Below are 14,126 nucleotides of genomic sequence, written 5' to 3'. Positions count from 1 at the left end.
TCAGTAGCAGATCCTTTAGGTCCTGTAAGTTGGGCCTCCATGGATCGGACTTGTTTTCCAAGCGCATCCTACAGATGCTTGATTGGAATGAGATCTGGAGAACATGTTGGCCAAGTCAATACCTCAAACTCGTTGTGTTCCTCAAACCATTCTTGAACCATTTTTGCAGTGTGGCAGAGCGCGTTATCCTGCTGAAAGAGGTCACTGCCATACCTTTACCATGAAGGGGCGTACTTGATCACTAACAATGTTTAGGTAGGTGGTACGTATCAAGGAACATCCACATGAATGGCAGGATCCAAGATTTCCCAGCAGAACACTGCCCAAAGTCTCACACTGCTTCCACCGAGGCATGGACCTCAGTGGACCTCTGGAAGTACACTGTGGTATCTGGCACCCAGCCATCAGTAGCAGATCCTTTAGGTCCTGTAAGTTGGGCCTCCATGAATCGGGCTTTTTTTCCCAGCACATCCTACAGATGCTTGATTGGAATGAGATCTGGAGAACATGGAGGGCAAGTCAACACCTCATTATTGTGTTCCTCAAACCATTCTTGAACCATTTTTGCAGTGTGGCAAGGCACAATCTCCTACTGAAAGAGGCCACTGCCATACCATTGCCATAAGGGGGCACACTTGATCACCGACAATGTTTAGGTAGGTGGTATGTGTCAAGGAACATCCACATGAATGGCAGGATCCAAGATTCTCCAGCAAAGCATTGCCCAAAGCATCACACTGCCTCCGCCGACTTGTCTTCTTCCCATACTGCATCCTGGTGGCATCTCTTCCCCAGGTAAGTGACGCACACACCCCGCCATTCACACGATATAAAAGAAAACGTGATCCATCAGACCAGGCCACCTTCATCCATTGCTCCTTAGTCCAGTTCTGATGCTCACGTGCCCATTGTAGGTGCTTTTGGCTGTGTACACTGGACAGCATGGGCACCCCGACAGGTCTGCGGCTACACAGCTCCATACACAACAAACTGAATGTCCCACTTTTTCTGCTTTCAACACATCAACTTCAGGGACAACATGTTTACTTGCTGCCTAAAATATCACACTGACTTTCAAATGTCATTGTAATCAGTGTTATACACGTCACCTGTCAGTGGTCATAAAGTTTTGGCTGATCAGTGTATATCTGCAGCAAAAAAAAAAAAAAAGTGCATTTATTATTTTTTGCAAATGAAGCAGCAAAGCATTTCACCCACCATCAGTGGATGGCGGGTGCAATGCATAATGGCTGTGAACGGAGCCATCACTGGACGCTGGGTTCACAGACACTGCATACAGAGCCTGTCTGAGAGGCTCTGTACCATGTGATCTCTGTGATGACCAATCACAATGATCACAAATGTAAACAGTATAGTGCAGGGTCTGCCTCTTTCCTCTTACAATGTAGGAACTTATGAATGAGTTTTTAAATTCCTGTCCCATAGTCAAAACAGGAAATGAGCGGAAATCACTTCAAAGTGAGGGACTTCTTGGTTGCCACCAGAATGGGTGTCCCCATTTGAAGTTTTCTGCTCTATTCCAGTTCTAGTGACAGAATCCCAAAATGTCTCTTACATCCAGGGGTTCCCAGCGCAGTCCCCTCTTACATCCAGGGGTGCCCAGCACAGTCCCCTCTTACATCCAGGGGTGCCCAGCATAGTCCCCTCTTACATCCAGGGGTGCCCAGCACAGTCCCCTCTTACATCCAGGGGTGCCCAGCATAGTCCCCTCTTACATCCAGGGGTGCCCAGCACAGTCCCCTCTTACATCCAGGGGTGCCCAGCATAGTCCCCTCTTACATCCAGGGGTGCCCAGCACAGTCCCCTCTTACATCCAGGGGTGCCCAGCACAGTCCCCTCTTACATCCAGGGGTGCCCAGCACAGTCCCCTCTTACATCCAGGGGTGCCCAGCACAGTCCCCTCTTACATCCAGGGGTGCCCAGCACAGTCCCCTCTTACATCCAGGGGTGCCCAGCACAGTCCCCTCTTACATCCAGGGGTGCCCAGCACAGTCCCCTCTTACATCCATGTGTGCCCAGCACAGTCCCCTCTTACATCCAGGATTGCCCATTGTAAGAGTCCCCCTTACGTCAACGTGCAGAACGGCCATGGCTGGCAGTGGATGTATCAGTCCCTGTATTACGATACACAGAACAGTGCATCCACTACCAGCCAGCTGGTGTATTTTCCTGGACAGTTGCTGCTGGATGGATAAAATCTTATAGAGGGGCCAATAGTAGGTGGACCATGGGCCATAGTCTGAAGACCCCTTCTATACATCTCTGGACAGTTTTTCATTGACAAGCCTTTTGGCAGGTGCCTAAAATGTCATTGTGTGTTGAATTACTTTTTAGAGATGTAGGGGCTTAATACACTGTGGTGCGTTTGCTATTAGGCCCATGGTGCCTCCCATAGAAGAAGTATTTCAGCTGGAAGGGTTTGGGTCTCGGGTGGGGGTGGGGGGTTTGCTCAGTGAAGAGATAGAAGTTGGAGATCGGTCATTAGACAGGGAAGGACCAGACATAGGGAAGTGTAATGCTGTATCGGGACAGGGTCACCCCTTGGCGGGACCCTCAAGCGGGGCTGTTAGCAAGCAATTTACCTTCATTTGGGAAATGTTACCAGCTAATGGTTTGAGACACCACAGCCTAGTCCAAACATCCTACAAATGTTAGAGGAATGCCATCACCTCGCGATCCGTAAAGCTGCCATGTAATTGTTGGGCAACTGTTGAAGAGGAGCTGTATGCCTATAAAAATGGTATTCGGTAAACTGAATTTCTGGTTAAGTCAATCATCTGGTACAATTCTTGAGAAGATAGCATGAGTGAGATCCTATAGTGTACAGGAACAGGGAACGAAGAGTACGGGGACGGGGAACGAAGAGTATGGGGAGGGGGAACGAAGAGTACGGGGACGGGGAACGAAGAGTACGGGAACGGGGAACGAAGAGTACGGGAACGGGGAACGAAGAGTATGGGGACGGGGAACGAAGAGTACGGGGACGGGGAACGAAGAGTACGGGGACAGGGAACGAAGAGTACGGGGACGGGGAACGAAGAGTACGGGGACGGGGAACGAAGAATGTGCCTCAGTGTAAGGGAGAGAGATGAGATAAAGAAGAAGAAGCAGCCAGTTCAGGAGACGATACCGTGGTGGCCGGTGACGGGGGTTCTGTATAAGGGCTGGATTGGTGGCTCTTTGGTGGCTGGCAGCATCCAATAGTAGCCTCAGCACTTTTTGATGTCTTTTTCAGGCTTTTACAGGAAAAAGCAGCATAAATTATTTTATGAAATATTGGAAAGCTCAACTCTGGGAAACCTACAAACTCTTCTCAGTGGCAAGGACCCCAAGTTAGGGCCTGCTGCGAAGCCGAACCCTCCTTCTATGGACTGGGCTTGGCCTCACAAACTATACAGCAGTTTCTCTCCATGCCTTTGGGTTGAAGCAAACAAGAGTGCAATGTGTAACATGTGTTAAGAATTGTTGGAGGAAAATCAGTGTTTCTTCTATTTCCCTCAAAATAGCTTCGTAGTCGGTTCTGGGACTGGTGTCACTGGCGGGTGAAAAGACGTTATCCTTCTGGTGGAAGGCCCTGCGTACAGAATAGCCTGTCACCATGGAAGGGTGCCAACTCACACATCAAGTGTCAGCATACAACTCCTCTTCAACAGTTTCCCCAATTTATTTATTTCAGGTGCTTCTATAGCGCTGTCAATGTACGCAGTGCGTTACATATATATTGTACATTCACATCACATCAGTCCCCAACCCTCAAGGGGTGTACAATCTAAGGTCCAATAATTACATGGCAACGCAATAAGGTCTCAGGGTGATAGCATTCCTCTTGAAACATTTCTACGTAAAGAGTGCCCCCTTGTCCTCTGTGATGACCTCAGGGTGAATAACTCTACACCGAGTTCACTATATGAACCACTGATGTATTTATACATGGAGATCATATCCCCCCTTATGTATTATACATGGAGATCATATCCCCCCTTATGTATTATACATGGAGATCATATCCCCCTTATGTATTATACATGGAGATCATATCCCCCCTTATGTATTATACATGGTGATCATATCCCCCCTTATGTATTATACATGGAGATCATATCCCCCCTTATGTATTATACATGGAGATCATATCCCCCCTTATGTATTATACATGGAGATCATATCCTCCTTATGTATTATACATGGAGATCATATCCCCCCTTATGTATTATACATGGTGATCATATCCCCCCTTATGTATTATACATGGAGATCATATCCCCCCTTATGTATTATACATGGAGATCATATCCCCCCCTTATGTATTATACATGGAGATCATATCCCCCCCTTATGTATTATACATGGAGATCATATCCCCCCTTATGTATTATACATGGAGATCATATCCCCCCCTTATGTATTATACATGGAGATCATATCCCCCCCTTATGTATTATACATGGTGATCATATCCCCCCCTTATGTATTATACATGGTGATCATATCCCCCCTTATGTATTATACATGAAGATCATATCCCCCCTTATGTATTATACATGGAGATCATATCCCCCTTATGTATTATACATGAAGATCATATCCCCCCCTTATGTATTATACATGGAGATCATATCCCCCCTTATGTATTATACATGGAGATCATATCCCCCCCTTATGTATTATACATGGAGATCATATCCCCCCTTATGTATTATAGATGGAGATCATATCCCCCCTTAATCTCCTCTTCCCAAGAGAGATTACATTTAGTTCCTCTAATCTTTCCTCATAGCTGAGCTCCTCCATTCCTCTTATCAGTTTGGTTGCCCTTCTCTACACTTTCTCCAGTTCCCCAATGTTCTTTTTATGAATTGGTGCCCAAAACTGAACTGCATATTTCAGATGAGGTGTTACTAATAATTTTTACCGGGGGGAATGATATCTCTCTCTCTGGAATCTATACCTCTGTCCAGGAAATCTCTGTCTAGGAAAATACACCCAGTTGGCTGGTAGTGGATGCACTGGTCTGTGTATGGTACTGCCCAAAGATATGGAGAAGGGGTCTTCAAACTATGGCCCATGGGCCACTTCCAGCAAGTGCGAGTTAGCTCATGAAAGAACTTAATCATTAAACAGTCATAGCATGCAGGTTTCCCCATACTAGTGACCAAAAAGCACAATGACCTTCCCTTAAATGGAAATGCTCCGATATTCGGCAGACGAACCCTTATGTAACCCAACAGACTGAACAGACTTGCCTAAGTCATGTTAGCACAGGAGTGATAAGAGGTGACACAATACGGCTCCTGTTTGGACTCATGACTCTTCCCAACTTTCATTTGCAAGTAAAATGAAATGTGATAATGGTGGAACCTGTAAAGGCAAGCTAATTACGGCCTGAGGTTACCTATAAATAACTATAGGAAGTCAAAGAAAATTACTAGCCTCTAAAAGGTGACTACCTAAGACTTAAAATATTCCTGGAGGCTATGTTAGAGAAAACATTTGTACTTACCCTGGTGCACCTCCTCCCGTAATAAAAGGCTGAGTAAAGACTTCACAATGTCCCCACAGTTTATTGTAGTCCCTGTCAAGTTCCCGTGTTTGCTGGTTTATTTAATAAGCAAATCTAAAAGGGATGGATGTGCAAAGGGCATTAGCTCCTACCAACCTGATGTTACCATTTATGAACAAGAAATGACCCCTCATCCTAAAGCAGAGCTCTGGCCTTGAAGTGACTCAGTCTGTCCTAATCCAACTGCTTGGTAAAGTGGCAGCTTCATTAAAGAGACCCTGTCACCAAAAACTGTAAGTAAAAGCAGACACATATTTTAGATGCTTAACTTTCTTTTCCATAAATTATTTTTTTATTGACTTGCAATGTGTAGTTAAACTTGTTAGAAGCTTTGGCTACTCCAGGGAGTGTCCATAGCACAGCCCCTCCCCTCCTAGCATATAGTTACATAGTTTGGTTGATATAGTCCAACCATCGTATGTCATAGTCGTCTCCTTTTTCTGGGGGTCGCATCACTCTGTGCTGGCCCAGCTCCTTCATGCCACCACCTACCCTTACTACATGTGCTTTTATGTAGCTTCTGGGGAAGGAGCAATGGGGAATACTATAGAGCAGGGGGTCTCCAAACTTTCTAAACAAAGGGCCAGTTTACTGTCCTTCAAACTTTAGGGTTGACGGACTGTGGCCAGTGGGAGAAGAAAATGCCCTGGAGTCAGTGGGAGTAAACAATGCCCCATCGTTGGTGTCAATGGGAGTCACAGTGCCCTATTAGTATCAATAGTGCTCCATCATTGGTGTCAGTGGGAGGAATATTGTCCCATCGATGGTATCAACTGAAGAAATAGTGCCCCATCATTGGTATCAGTGGGAGGAATAGTGCCCCATCATTGGTATCAGCGGGAGGAATAGTGCCCCATCATTGGTGTCAGTGGGAGGAATAGTGCCCCATCATTGGTATCAGTGAGAGGAATAGTGTCCCATCATTGGTATCAGTGGGAGGAATAGTGCCCCATCATTGGTATCAGTAGGAGGAATAGTGCCCCATCATTGGTATCAGTGGGAGGAATAGTGCCCCATCATTGGTGTCAGTGGGAGGAATAGTGTCCCATCATTAGTATCAGTGGGAGGAATAGTGCCCCATCATTCGTATCATTGGGAGGAATAGTGCCCCATCATTGGTATCAGCGGGAGGAATAGTGCCCCATCATTGGTGTCAGTGGGAGGAATAGTGCCCCATCATTGGTATCAGTGAGAGGAATAGTGTCCCATCATTGGTATCAGTGGGAGGAATAGTGCCCCATCATTGGTATCAGTAGGAGGAATAGTGCCCCATCATTGGTATCAGTGGGAGGAATAGTGCCCCATCATTGGTGTCAGTGGGAGGAATAGTGTCCCATCATTAGTATCAGTGGGAGGAATAGTGCCCCATCATTCGTATCATTGGGAGGAATAGTGCCCCATCATTGGTATCATTGGGAGGAATAGTGCCCCATCATTGGTGTCAGTGGGAGGAATAGTGCCCCATCATTGGTGTCAGCGGGAGGAATAGTGCCCCATCATTGGTATCAGCGGGAGGAATAGTGCCCCATCATTGGTGTCAGTGGGAGGAATAGTGCCCCATCATTGGTGTCAGCGGGAGGAATAGTGCCCCATCATTGGTATCAGCGGGAGGAATAGTGCCCCATCATTGGTATCAGCGGGAGGAATAGTGTCCCATCATTGGTATCAGTGGGAGGAATAGTGCCCCATCATTGGTATCAGTGGGAGGAATAGTGTCCCATCATTGGTATCAGTAGGAGGAATAGTGCCCCATCATTGGTATCAGTGGGAGGAATAGTCCCCCATCATTGGTATCAGTGGGAGGAATAGTGCCCCATCATTGGTATCAGTGGGAGGAATAGTCCCCCATCATTGGTATCAGTGGGAGGAATAGTGCCCCATTATTGGTATCAGTGGGAGGAATAGTGCCCCATCATTGGTGTCAGTGGGAGGAATAGTGCCCCATCATTGGTATCAGTGGGAGGAATAGTGCCCCATCATTGGTGTACTGGGAGGAATAGTCCCCCATCATTGGTATCAGTGGGAGGAATAGTGCCCAATCATTGGTGTCAGTGGGAGGAATAGTGCCCCATCATTGGTATCAGTGGGAGGAATAGTCCCCCATCATTGGTATCAGTGGGAGGAATAGTGCCCAATCATTGGTGTCAGTGGGAGGAATAGTGCCCCATCATTGGTATCAGTGGGAGGAATAGTCCCCCATCATTGGTATCAGTGGGAGGAATAGTCCCCCATCATTGGTATCAGTGGGAGGAATAGTCCCCCATCATTGGTATCAGTGGGAGGAATAGTCCCCCATCATTGGTATCAGTGGGAGGAATAGTCCCCCATCATTGGTATCAGTGGGAGGAATAGTCCCCCATCATTGGTATCAGTGGGAGGAATAGTCCCCCATCATTGGTATCAGTGGGAGGAATAGTCCCCCATCATTGGTATCAGTGGGAGGAATAGTGCCCCATCATTGGTGTCAGTGGGAGGAATAGTGCCCCATCGATGGTATCAGCTAAAGAAATAGTGCCCCATCATTAGTGTCGTGGGAGGAATAGCTTCTCATTGTCAGTAACAGGACCTATGCCAAATTGATGCTGACAGTGGGAGGAAGAATAATGCCGGATAAAGGCAAGCAAAGGGCCACATCCAGCCCTCAGGCCGCAGTTTGGAGATCACTGCTATAGAGTGTCACTTGAGTCTTTGGGGCTGCTGACATCACAAAGGATGGTGGCACCCAACAACAATCTCAGGGCCTTTGGATGCCTCCTTTAGGGTTTCATAGGTAAAAGCAGAATAAAATATTTTATGAAATATTTTAAAGCCCAATCCGAAAAACCTAAAAAGGATTCCTTGCAGTGGTGCTGCACCTCCATTGCAAGGGTTAACACTGGGGATGAGGAGAAGTACTGTTACTGGCATCCCCACTTGCTCTGCCAATGGATTGTCCTTCAGTGTCATCACATTCAGTGCAAGGCTATGGACCCTGCATTGGTCTTGATGACCTCAGGACTGTAGACTAGTGATGGGCCAAACACCCTCTTGTTCGGTTTGTGGTCAAACATTCAAACCTAATAAATGTTTGACCACGAACTTCGAACTTAATGCAAGTCTAAGGGACTCCAACTTGTAAATTTAAAAGTGCCCATTTTGAAGGCTTATATGCAAGTTATTGGTCATAAAAGGGGTATGAGGATTCAGGTACTGCCCTGAGGGACATGAATCAGTGAAAAAAAAAATTTAAAGGGGCAGTCCTTTTTTATTTCTTAAAGTAAAAAAAAAAAAAAAAATTGTTTAAATAGCATGCCTGGGGGGGCCCTTAAACTACCTGCACAGTTGCAGATCTGTACAACTGTATAGAACCTGCTGCAGCAGGACTGACTTTTGTTAGGAAAAAAAAAACAGCTTGGGGTCTCCCCCAATTCATGCCAGACCCTTTAGGTCTGGTAGAAAGGTTAGGAGGGACCCCACAGTAATTTTTTTTTAAGTGTGTAGGCTTCCCTCCTAAAAGCCCTTTAGGACTGGTAGGACTTAAAAAGGGAAGACCACCCCCAAAAAATGGGGGAAAAAAAGTGTGGGGTCCTCCCTAAAATCCTGCCAGACTTACGTTTGACTGGAACATCCAGCCCATCACTACTGTAGACCACTAGAGCATGAGGGAGAAGACACTATGGGAAGTGGTCTAGCAGTGCAAAGGATCAGGCAAGTAGATCTTCTTTTCTATGTCCCCTAGACATAAAAAAGCAATTGACCTTTGGAGTGCAACCCCACTGCAAGGGACAATTTTTAAGTTTCCTGGAGTTTGCCTTTAATGTCACATAATATCTAATAGTAAGATTTTCTAATGGTCTGGCAAAAGGATCTTAGGCACTTCTACTTAACTTACCTTTTAATATCATCTAGAGCAGCCCAGGAACCTTAAATACTATGGCACCCTACTATATTCAACTGTGAGGGAGGAGGGCCCAACCCTGAACTTTAGTTGGTGCTTGCATACTGGTGGAACCAAGGTTCCATGAGGTGCTCTGGAAGAGGTAAATGAAGGGTACATGCATTTTAATTACATTTCTCCTAGTGGTGTACCTGGGAATAGTTACTAAAATAAAATTGGTAAATACTATGCCCCATCTAGAAAATAATTAATACTTATTTCTTCTGCTACCAACTCCACCAGTTGCTGCTGTATTGCAGAAAAATTGCTCCACAAATGTTCCTTAAGTTTGGACATTTCTGGGAGTGGCAGATTTCTAGTCCCCCTACCGCATGCTGTGGTTCCTTCCATCAGCCACTACCTAACTACTGTGTCTTGTAGTGATGTAGAGGACAGTTGCCTGAGGGCCAGAGGGTCAACATTTTCGGAAGTGTAGGAATCTGAAGATCCTTCAAGCAGAGGATTCTCTGGAATGCAATGGAGATCATCGACACAGGGAGTGGACCAAATAATGGAGATACTAAACTGAATCTCTGAATAATTTAATAAAAAACTGTGGCAATATTAGATTAACTATTTAGTTCATCAATATGGATAGAGGGAGCGAGGTCCCCCTAACAAATCAGCAATCAGTTCACTTATACAGACAACGTTTCACTTCCCAGTATGGCCAGTTGATAATGTTGGCCTGGTCAGATTCAGTCACTGGACCATCAATATGGTTGTCTTTCAGAGGTTATTACCATCCATAAAAGACAGGAAGGCAAAATCTCCATCTGAAACCCCCACACTCCAGAAGTTAAGGAGATTGAGGTCCTTTCATCACTCCCAAGCTTCCAAATCCAAGCCTGGAACCCAGTTCTGCCATAAGTCCTGGACCTCCAAGTCCTCAAAATCCATGATCAAGTCCTCCTCATGGGTTAGAGTGGGCAGATGTCTGTTGGCCTTTGTGACCATCTGGTATCACAGACTTTTGGGTACAATTATACAATACTACTATACAGATGCTTCAATCTAGAATTTTGCTCTCTGCCTTCAATCCCGCTTCGAAGTGAAGATCAACAATTTAGCATCTATTGAAATTATACAGGTACCCAAAGGGATGAGCAAATCTTCCTCACAACAAGGGGGCACCCCCAATTGTCAGATTGGGGAGATGTCTGTTGGTCTTTGAGGCCATTGGCTCCCATGACATTTCAGACATCTGGGTCCAGAACGTTGTACCCAGAGGCTAGAATTTTGGTCTCTGCCCTCATTCAGCTTCAGAGTGAAGATCAATAATTGGCATCTATGGAAATCATACTGGAACCTAATAGGATCCATGAACATGTGTTTATCACAACAAGGGGGCACCCTACTTGTCAGAGTGGGGGGATGTCTGTTGGCCTATGCAGCCATCTGGTCCTATGCCATTTCAGACATTTGGGTCCAGAACTTTGTGTCCAGAGGTTACAACCTAGAATTTTGGTCCCTGCCCTCATCCCGCTTCAAAGTGAAGATCAACAAATTGGCATCTATTGAAGTCAAGCTAGCACCTAATAAGATCTCAAAATCTATGAGCAAGTCCTCCTAAAAAAAAAGGGGGCATATCCAGGTGTTGTGTATGGGGGGAGGGGATATCTGTTGGTCTTTGCAGCCATATCGTCCCTTGACATTTCAGACATTTGGGTCCAGAAGGTTGTATCCAGGCACTACAAGCTAGAATTTTGCTCCCTGCCCTCATCCAGCTTCAAAGTGAAGATTAAAAAATTGGCATCTATTGAAGTCATACTAGTAGCTAATCAGACTTTCAAATCCATGAGCAAGTCCTCCTCACAGGAGGGCCACCCAATTGTCTGTTGGACTTTGGGGCCAGCTGGTCCTAGCACATTTCAGACATTTGGGTGCAGAATGTTGCATCCAGAGACTAGAAGAATTTTTATCTCTGCCCTCATCCTGCTTCATAGTGAAGGTCAACAAAATTGGCATCTACTGAAGTTATATTAGTACCTAATAGGACTGGTGATGATGACGACGACTTGGACAGACTGGTGAAAGGGTTATGGAAAAATATTGAAGAATCCATTTGGTTTGTAATCCCAAAACAGTTACGAACCCTACGCTGAACCATATGTAAAAGGACCTGCTGGTCAGTGGTGTTTTTAGGTTTTGTGCTGCCCTATCCAAAGCGGGCACCCCCCTACGGAGAGAGCATGACATTGACCAACAACACCCCTGCCCACCCCCCTGAAAGAGCCTTCCACTAACACCCCCCCCCCTTCCACAGTGACAGAGAGAAAGACACTCCCCTTCACAGCTCTGGACATCCTCCGGAACAAGACTCGGGCTCTCCATACACCATCAAGCAGCCCACAACCTCTCTCGGATCTCACCTGGTCCCCATGTCACATATGTCCGTTCTTCTATCCCTTCTTCGGGGGCGCTGCTGCCCCCCTAAAAAATGCCGCCCTAGGCAAATGCCTTGTGGTAAATACGCCCCTGCTGCTGGTGCCTGTATTCTAATGAATCAACCACCTAAATTAACACTGTGCCTTGAGAGGGTTAGCTTTCTCACCGTCTCTATATTTAATTATACGTCTTACTAATCACAAGGACAGCAGCACTCGCATGCAAAAGGCATTTGCCTGAAATAATCAACATGTTTATCAAGATCCCACATTAGACCACCCATAAATGAAGATTCATGTAGTGTAGGCTTCTTTCACGAGTCTCCGACACTAACCAGATGTAATAGTTAAAAAAAACCAAACTATTATGAAACTTTAACTGTCCATGTGTTACATGATCACAGCAAAGCTACAATGCTAAAAAGCCCAATTACGCAAAAGGTAAAGTATTTCTCATCAGTGCAACTCTTGCTGCCCATGTGCAGAAAACTACAATGTTAGCAAGCTTCATTATGCAAAAAAATACTTTAGATTTCATCAATGCAACTTTCACTGTCCATGTGTTGCATTGTTACAGCAAAGCTACAACGCTGCCAAATGCAAAAAATTTACGTTTTTTGTTTTTGTAAAAAAAACAAAAAACGTAATTTCTCATCAATGCAACTACTACAGCAAAGCTTCACTGCTAACAAGCCTAGTCATGAAATAGGTAATGTATTACTCATCAATGCATACGGCAGGGGCTATTATGTTTCCAATGAATAAGGGTTTTTGTAGACGGGTGTTTTCCTGCATTTGAAGCACACTTAAAAAACGCAGGTCATTGGATTCCCATTTACTTCAATGGTGCCGTTTTGAGGTTGCATTTGACCTGCTTTGTATTGCATTTTTTTTTGGGGGGGCAATTAAGATGCATTTGGGGTGCAGGAAAAGCTGGTCAAACCCAACCTCTTGGCTTTGGATATACGTCAAACAGATCCTTCATCAGACGTTTAAACACCGGATAGTTAAACAAGCCACTGCAAAATTTCATAGAATCCAAAGCGGAGTATTTTGCATTTTATGGAGTGGGCTCGAACGTGGAAAGCAACGTTTGTGAACCAAACCTGTGCACACAGCCCTTAATCTTTAATGGTGCCATTCGGAGGTTGCATTTGACCTGCTTGGTGCTTCCATTTCTTTGGTGCCATTGAGATGCATTTGGGTTGCAGGAAAAGCTGGTCAAAGCCAACCTCTTGGCTTTGGCTAAACGTCAAACAGATCCTTCAAATGAGATCATCAGACATCCTGACCGTTAAACAGGACACTTTGCAAAACTTCAGAGAATCAAGAGCAGAGTATTATGCATTTTAAGGAGCAGGTTTCCAATGTGGGAGTCAACGTTTTGAGAACACCAGTCTACGCAAGTCCTAAATCTTCAACATATAGAGTTACCTTCAACCAACAACTGCCTGGCTTACAGCTAAAAGAATTTTCTGAGAAAGTTACAAAATGTGACCAACCTGTGTCTGGAGTTTGGAAGGACCAGTTCATGTTCATGACCACCAATAGCAGAATGAAATTTCCTCCTGAAACATACGTAGATTGGTAATTAGCCACCTTGTCGGTGAATATTTGGAAGCCGATTTAGCAGGTAATCTTTGGAAACTCACCAGCCATCTCTGTAGCTATGTTACGTCCTTCATGAAGAAAGATCTCTCTCCAGTTCATTCAACGTCTCAGTGAAGTGACCCCTCCCTCCATAGCTGGGATTGGCAAACAGAAAAGAGTAGCTGCAGGCAGGAAGACATTACACAGCTGTTATTCATATAGAGGTGTATGGGAGATTTCAGAGCTCCCTACTGATCTGCTTTTGGATCCAAATCACTGCCCCCCTCCCCTTTGGATGTCCCTCTTATAGGTCCCACTTATAGACCCGTGCAAATAAATATAGTTTCACTACAAGAAGCGTTTTATATTCCAGTAAATTCTGTATCCAACCTCATTTTATAATTGTATTGGTATTTTAGTTAAAAAAAAGAAAAAAGAAAAAGTGTACAAAAAAATATATATATATATATATATATATTATTTTTTATTTCTATAGCACTTTTCTCCCTGGGGACTCATCTGCTGTTGGGGTGGGATATATATATATTGTACATTCACATCTGTCCTTGTCCCCAAGGAGCTTACAATCTAGTTCGCTAACTCACATTCACACATACTAGAGTCAATTTAGACAGGAGCCAATTAACCTACC

The 14,126-nt window shown here is 45.1% G+C and overlaps 1 protein-coding gene across 1 annotated transcript in view; it reads right to left on the bottom strand.

Moving 5' to 3' along the window:
• The window catches only part of PTGS1 (prostaglandin-endoperoxide synthase 1), a 77,509-nt gene extending 63,874 nt beyond the window's left edge, over nucleotides 1-13,635 (bottom strand). The window contains exons 1-2 of the mRNA XM_089673547.1: nucleotides 13,537-13,635; nucleotides 13,387-13,452 (exon numbers count right to left, since the gene is read on the bottom strand). Of these exons, the coding sequence (XP_089529673.1) occupies nucleotides 13,387-13,452; nucleotides 13,537-13,594 (124 nt within the window). The 5' untranslated portion in view covers nucleotides 13,595-13,635. The remainder of the gene's footprint in view (nucleotides 1-13,386; nucleotides 13,453-13,536) is intronic.
• Nucleotides 13,636-14,126: the final 491 nt, after the last annotated feature.

The sequence above is a fragment of the Staurois parvus genome, unplaced genomic scaffold, assembly GCF_062004578.1.
Source record: "Staurois parvus isolate SC_StPar_1 unplaced genomic scaffold, SC_StPar_1.0 ptg000140l, whole genome shotgun sequence".
NCBI lineage: Eukaryota > Metazoa > Chordata > Amphibia > Anura > Ranidae > Staurois > Staurois parvus.
The sequence above is the reverse complement of the archived record's forward strand: the minus strand, read 5'-3'. Positions and strand labels throughout refer to the sequence as shown.